The sequence below is a fragment of the Taudactylus pleione genome, unplaced genomic scaffold, assembly GCF_031769625.1.
Source record: "Taudactylus pleione unplaced genomic scaffold, aTauple2 ptg000567l, whole genome shotgun sequence".
Classification (NCBI taxonomy): Eukaryota; Metazoa; Chordata; class Amphibia; order Anura; family Myobatrachidae; genus Taudactylus; species Taudactylus pleione.
In genome coordinates this window covers 3868941-3875229 of record NW_028284969.1, presented here as the reverse complement: position 1 = coordinate 3875229, position 6289 = coordinate 3868941, and the positions used below count along the sequence as shown (strand labels likewise).

Below are 6289 nucleotides of genomic sequence, written 5' to 3'. Positions count from 1 at the left end.
TGCGGCAACATTTAATCCTTTCTTAATATAGAGAATAGAAGCTATACTCTTTTAAAGAAACTAGATAACTTTTGTTATCTAACGGGAACTACCATACCTGTCTATCTTGGGATAAATGATAAATCTATCATGATCTGCAAGTTCCAAAGAAAAAAAGAAAAAAAAAAAACCCAATTACTAACCAATTTTTTTAAATATACATTTTTTTTCTTATAAAAGGATAAATTTTATTTAATTTTATACCATATATACAATAAATTTGCATTTTTAAATAGGTTTTTTTTTTTCTTCTAAAGCTGTGTCTCCTTAATTGTGTGTTGCAGTAAATGGCTTCATTATATATAAATATATATATGTAATTTATGTGTATGACTACGGGTGGTATGTGCAGTGCCACTGAAGACCAGCAGATGGTGCCAGTGCTCCAGCTTACAGAAACTACCTTGGCCTTTAGCTCAGTTATTAAAATCATAAACAATCTCTAAATATTTTAATAGCAAAAAACATTGTTTATTGTAATCAATACATTCCAGATATTGTACTATTGAATGCTTTGGCATTTTGTTTTCTTTAATGTAATATTAGCAGGTTAACCGATGTGAAATAATTTCAGAAAAGCATTAAAAAACAAAAAAGGAAATTAAAACCTGGATGTAATTTAAAAGAACACAGAGTGGATAGTTAAGTTTTCATTTATTAAACAAAATAAGATTTTTGGATAGCCACCAACGCATTTGTTTTCTCTTCTCTCCTCCCACCCGCTCCCACCATGCCAAGAACACATTACAAAAAAATACACTTTTTTTTAGGACTACAAAATTAAAAGGAGGCAGAGTTTTGTGTTTTTTTTTAACCCCCCTATATATAGGGAAATAAATGATAGGGCAGAGTAAGCGATGAGTATCATGCAGAACAGCAAAAAAAGAAAAAAAAAGTTAAACAAAACAAAAACATAGAAAAGGAAATAAAAGGCCAAATGGAAGACAAACTGATAATGCAAAAGAATGGTTTTGGGGCACAGAATGTTTGCATACCATTGAATTGTTGTTGTAAATAATGCACTTAATATTCCCAGCTTGAAGCTAACATACAGTAAATAAATATACAGTCTATGAGTTGGGGAATTCTATTTACTGATATCCTAGCGCTGAAGCGGATGTTAACCTCTGTCCATAGAGAGCATAAGGAGAGTAGTAAGATCCTGCTGGTAATGAGGGCATTGGGAGACCACTGGGTGTTAGGTGGCTCTTTCCGTAGGGATGATACCTATTTAGTCCCAAAGTATGTGGACTCCTTAAAGACAGAGATCCCGGCAATGTGGTAGGACTTCCAGGTCCATTTGGAGGAAGGTGCAGGTGGCAGGAAGCAGCAGAACCCAAACCAGATGTATGGTACCCGGCCAAAAGTTTGTCTGCCCCGGGTAAGGCTGTGTGTGTCCGTAAGTGGGAAAGAAGTTCTTCTGACGTGGCAAATCTTTTGTCACAAGGTCCACTGGCAGACACCCAGTTGCATATGTGGGGGACGGGGTCGTTTGGGAGCATAAAGCCATATGTGTAGAGAGGGTGGCCAGACAAGGAAGGGGTGACACTGGAAGACAACGTGGTGTGCACTGAATGTAGAGGGTGACTGGGATAAACTAAGGGATATCCGGACTTGAGGGCAGATGGATCGTGCACACAGGTGGAACAATTGCTTGAGCCGAGGTGGGAGGCATTGTGGTAGCTCAGGCAATATGGGTCCCTGCATAATCCTTGCATGAATGAAGGAGGAGAGGCACCAGTTAGAGGACTGGAGCTGGGTGGTTTCCCTGGCAAACCTAATGTCCCAGACAGCTGATTTCCAACTAGGCTTGTTTTAGTGTGATCCAGCCCAGGGACAAACTGGGATGGGTATCCAGCATAGGCGCCCACTATGGATCCATGGTATCCAATGCCAGATGGTGGAAGAGGGAAGACTGAATGTCCAGGTTTGTAGGGAGAAACTGGGGCAACATGGCCAGATCCAAGGGACGGTGGCTCAGATTTGCTGATGGGGGTAACATCCCCGCTTTGGCTGGACTCTGCACTAGAATTGCTGATACTGGCTCTTGTAAGAGCAGAGTTGGCTTGTGACACCTCGGAAATGCTTTTAATAGCTTCAGGCTCTTTTTTCTCTTGACCGTCATTGTTTTTAGACTCGCAGTGCTGTCCAGGGGAGCTCACCCTTGAAGACGGTGATTGTGCATGAGGAGGAAAGGATTGACAAGAACCACTAGGTACTCTAAATCCTGCTTTGTCCCCAGAACTGCCATTAGAAGATCCGCTTTCCTTTCTCGACTCTCCTCCTTTTGAGTAGGGTTTAAAGCTTGACTTATCATCTAGAGGAGACTCGCCCAGCTTCAGTGAGGAGTTACGACTGCTATCTTTTTCACTGAGACCACTGGAAGTCACAGAGTTTAGTTTGGAGGATGGAGGGGGATCCGGCTTTCCAATCTGGGAACAGGTCTGAGCCAGTAAGGCGAGTGGACTTTTCTTGGCATCCAACTAAAAACAAAGAAAAAAGCAGATATAGAGATTTTGGTGAGAATGTATCTAACACTTTGCAGTGTATTCAGCAAACATTTCAATGATCATCAGCTCAGATTGTTTTTACAGTACTTTAACCGGACTTAAAACCAAGCAAACACATTGTAATATAAAAAAAAAAAAAAATGACCGATACTTAAGTAAAAATCCCAGCGCTAATTGTTTTATACTGCTGTCTAACCAAATCCCCTCTACTTCCAACAGCGATTGCACGCTCTTCACAAAGACGGTTTCATACACGTTAGGAATACAATGCACAGACCAGGTTACATAGACGTAATTATGTTACGCGCACTGAAAAGAATATGGCATAAATGTATATAGGATTCTAAACTCTTTATGTACTGAAAAAAAAAAAAACAATCTAGGGAAACAGTTCATCGCAAAGCCAAAATTGTCAAAGTATGTTACTATGATCCACCCCCTCGCAATTGAGATTTGGGGTGACAAAATCAGAGAACAGAGCCTGAGAAAAAAAAAAAAAAAAAAACATTGATTGAACCTCTCCTATTTTTTTTCCTCCTATTCAACAGAACCCAGCTATTATTTCCAGGCTATAAATCTCGTGAAACTTTATCATTAGGGACCTGCCAGAGGATGATTAATGACATGGGCCCACAAACTGACTAGGAGGGAAGAGGAGGGGGTTAGTGGTGGTATGAGGGATGGGAGGGAGGGGGGGGGTGAAACCCATAAAGATCAAAAATATAATTTAATTAGAAAGTGGGTGGAAATAAAATATCACAGGAAAAACTCAGGAGACCATTAAAAAAAAAATGAGAGACATTAACAACTCATGCAAAGCTATAGCCTGCAATTCTGTTGCATGCAACGAACATAGCGTTATTAGAGATAATAAATAAGATTTGCCCATCAGAAAAGAAAAAAGTTTATCTTTTAGGATTCGTATTATTTTTAAAATCATGCTATGATATTCCAGCAAAATGCAGCCTATAGGGAGAAAGGTCCCTTTACAATAAGAGACGTATTGATCTTTACTCTGTTACATCGTTAGAACATCCAATGACATAAAAAGGGGGCCCGTAAATCACCAGAGTAGAGGCAAGAGATAGAAAGGGGTCCTGATCCAAAGCAAGAAGACTGCACAATCATACAAAATAACACTACACATTGTAAAGTGCAACGGGATATGCTGGCACTATAGGAGTAAGTGTTAATTGTGCAAAACAATACCATTACACAATAATACAAAATACAGTATGGTTATACAAAAAAAGACCACACCACTATACACAATACGAGGACTATGTAATGATACACAATAAGCACATTACACAATGACACAAACCAAGACTACACAACGCTACAAAGCAGGACCACTACACAATGATTAAAAAAAGAGCACTACACAATGATACACAAGACCACTACACAATGATTAAAAAAAAGAGCACTACACAAAGAATCGGAATTGTAACCTTGTAAGGGGGATGAATAGGGTACATTGCAAAGTCACACACAAAGAATGCAAACAGAGCACTCCTTGTAATAAAAGCCTGTCTCTAACATTCATCAAACATGACTGGGTGTGTAGTTATCAGATCACCGCAAACCTCCTAACCCCATCTGCTATAAGCGGGGCCAGCCCTCAGCACCCCCTGCATGTAAGATTGAGTTGGGGCGAGATATGACTGTAATGCAGATGCCAACAGGACTGTGCGTCCTAATACTGTGCCCCAGGCACCAGAGCAGTGTGCCCCATCCCCTGCACCCAGCACAGGGCAGCTCCTCTCAGTGCAATCCCAGGGATCCTGCATCCACAGTGACAATCCCAGGACGGTCCATGCCAGAGCTCTCCTTACCTCTATGGGGCTGACTGGGGTGGAGGAGAGAGGCTGCAGGTACTCCGGGTGCAGTAAGTGTCCTGTATGGGCAGTCAGCATTTTGAGCACCCTGATGGGCAGTCTGTTCGCCTGGCGCAGAGGGTGATCTGGTGCTAGGGCTGGCAGGGGTGCTGCTGTAGGTGATGGGCAGCTCTGTGGCTCTGTCTCAGTGCTAGATCCAAGGGGAGAACAGTTCATTTGGAGGAGGGATGTCCAAGGTGCAGAGATTCCCCTTGAGCTCCCTTCCCTCCAGCTGGCTGCAAGGCTCTGCCTGCTAGACCCAACCCAGAGCTCTCAGCACCACTTCAAAGGCTTGGGCAGAGCTGTCCAATCAGGGGTGTGTGGGCGGAGCAAGGGGCGGGGCTACACTTTAAGGAAGTCAGGATGCATATTAACGCTTTAAACGCTGAAGATCGGGGGGGGGGGGGGTGAATCCCTTTTAAACTTGTCGTCCCTTGCTCAAATAAACATGCACAGACATATTGCAAGAGTATATAGATTGCAGCAGGTCCTGTATTCCGGTAAGCATACATGAAGACATGCCCAGTAATGGATGTTAGTGATAAATAATACATGCAAATTGCAAATCATCAAATGCACAATAGATAATGTTACTGCACATGTGCTGCCTCAGCTACACTATAGAATAGATGCACGATGCAGTGCATGGGTCTGTAACATGGTGCAGCAGGAATGCACACATGAATCATACTGGTGCTGTGAATGCCAAGCATGTGCTATGACACTGAGCATGCACAGTGATTTAATGCTGCTGTGCTCACATTCTTGCACAGGCTGATCCGGACACTCTATCATCTTATTCCCTGTATTTTTGGCTCATTTGTAGAGAACTTGTGGCTCTCCAGCTGTTTCGGTACCGTAAGTGCCAACAGTGAATCTCTGCTCAACCTGGGGCTTAAGATTCTGCAAGAACCGGGAAATGTGCAGTATGGGGGTAGCACAGGGTGACCTATTCTCTATGCCTGGGAGTTTAATCACATAGCTTATTATTAGCACTAATATTTAGTCATTTTTGCAAACAGGACGTTTTATTGTATGGTGTATGTATCAAGATCGCCCGTAACTGGAAAGTTAATAACAATTGAGGCCGCTGGGGGGCGCTGCTAATGTTTATCTAAAGTGAAGCTGCAGTGCCACTGTGAGTCTACCAAACAAGGTTCTTACTTAGGTTATATCTTGATGCTCATAATAAGATAACAAAAAAAAGGTAATAAAATATATATTTTTGAATTATTTAAAGGTCTCTTGGAAGTGCAGGGGTCAGACTCTTTATCAGCAATTACATGTGATAAATAGCTGCAGGATCATCTTATCAGACAAAGTGGATGTTGTGTTCTTGTCTCATAATTCATCTTATAAAGGTGGCTAAAGTACCATACAGTCTTTTGGAAGGTCCCACTGCAAAGCATATTATCACTGCATGAGTTGTGATACATAATATTAATGCTGGTGCGCAAATAATTTAGGTTATGTACAATTGGATTTACGTTAGTTTCAAATAAAATAAAAAATCCCTAGAAAATGGCACAAGTGTTAATCCGGTATTGAAAACAACAAAATGAATACAAAAAAACATACATTTGAATGACTAACTGAGACAAAACAATACACAAAGACAGAAACAAATAAAGAGGGCTGTAATCGCTCAGCACCAGGGTCTCTCTGTCAGCCAAACATCTTCCACATGATGCAGGGTGATTCTAATATTATTATATACACACTTATATATATTATATATATATATATATATATATACATATATATATATATATATATATATATATATATATATATATACACATAGATACACACCCACACACACTTCTTTGTTGACACAACGCTAATAAGGACTAGAGATGC

At 40.9% G+C, this 6289-nt stretch overlaps 1 protein-coding gene across 1 annotated transcript; it reads right to left on the bottom strand.

Moving 5' to 3' along the window:
- Nucleotides 1-676: 676 nt before the first annotated feature.
- ZNF703 (zinc finger protein 703) lies at nt 677-4674 on the bottom strand. The gene is made up of 2 exons (XM_088453056.1): nt 4388-4674; nt 677-2522 (listed from the first exon to the last, which is right to left on the bottom strand). The coding sequence occupies exons 1-2, from the start codon at nt 4604-4606 to the stop codon at nt 1131-1133; spliced, it is 1611 nt and encodes a 536-aa protein (XP_088309182.1). The 5' UTR covers nt 4607-4674; the 3' UTR covers nt 677-1130.
- Between the last annotated feature and the right edge of the window lie 1615 nt (nt 4675-6289).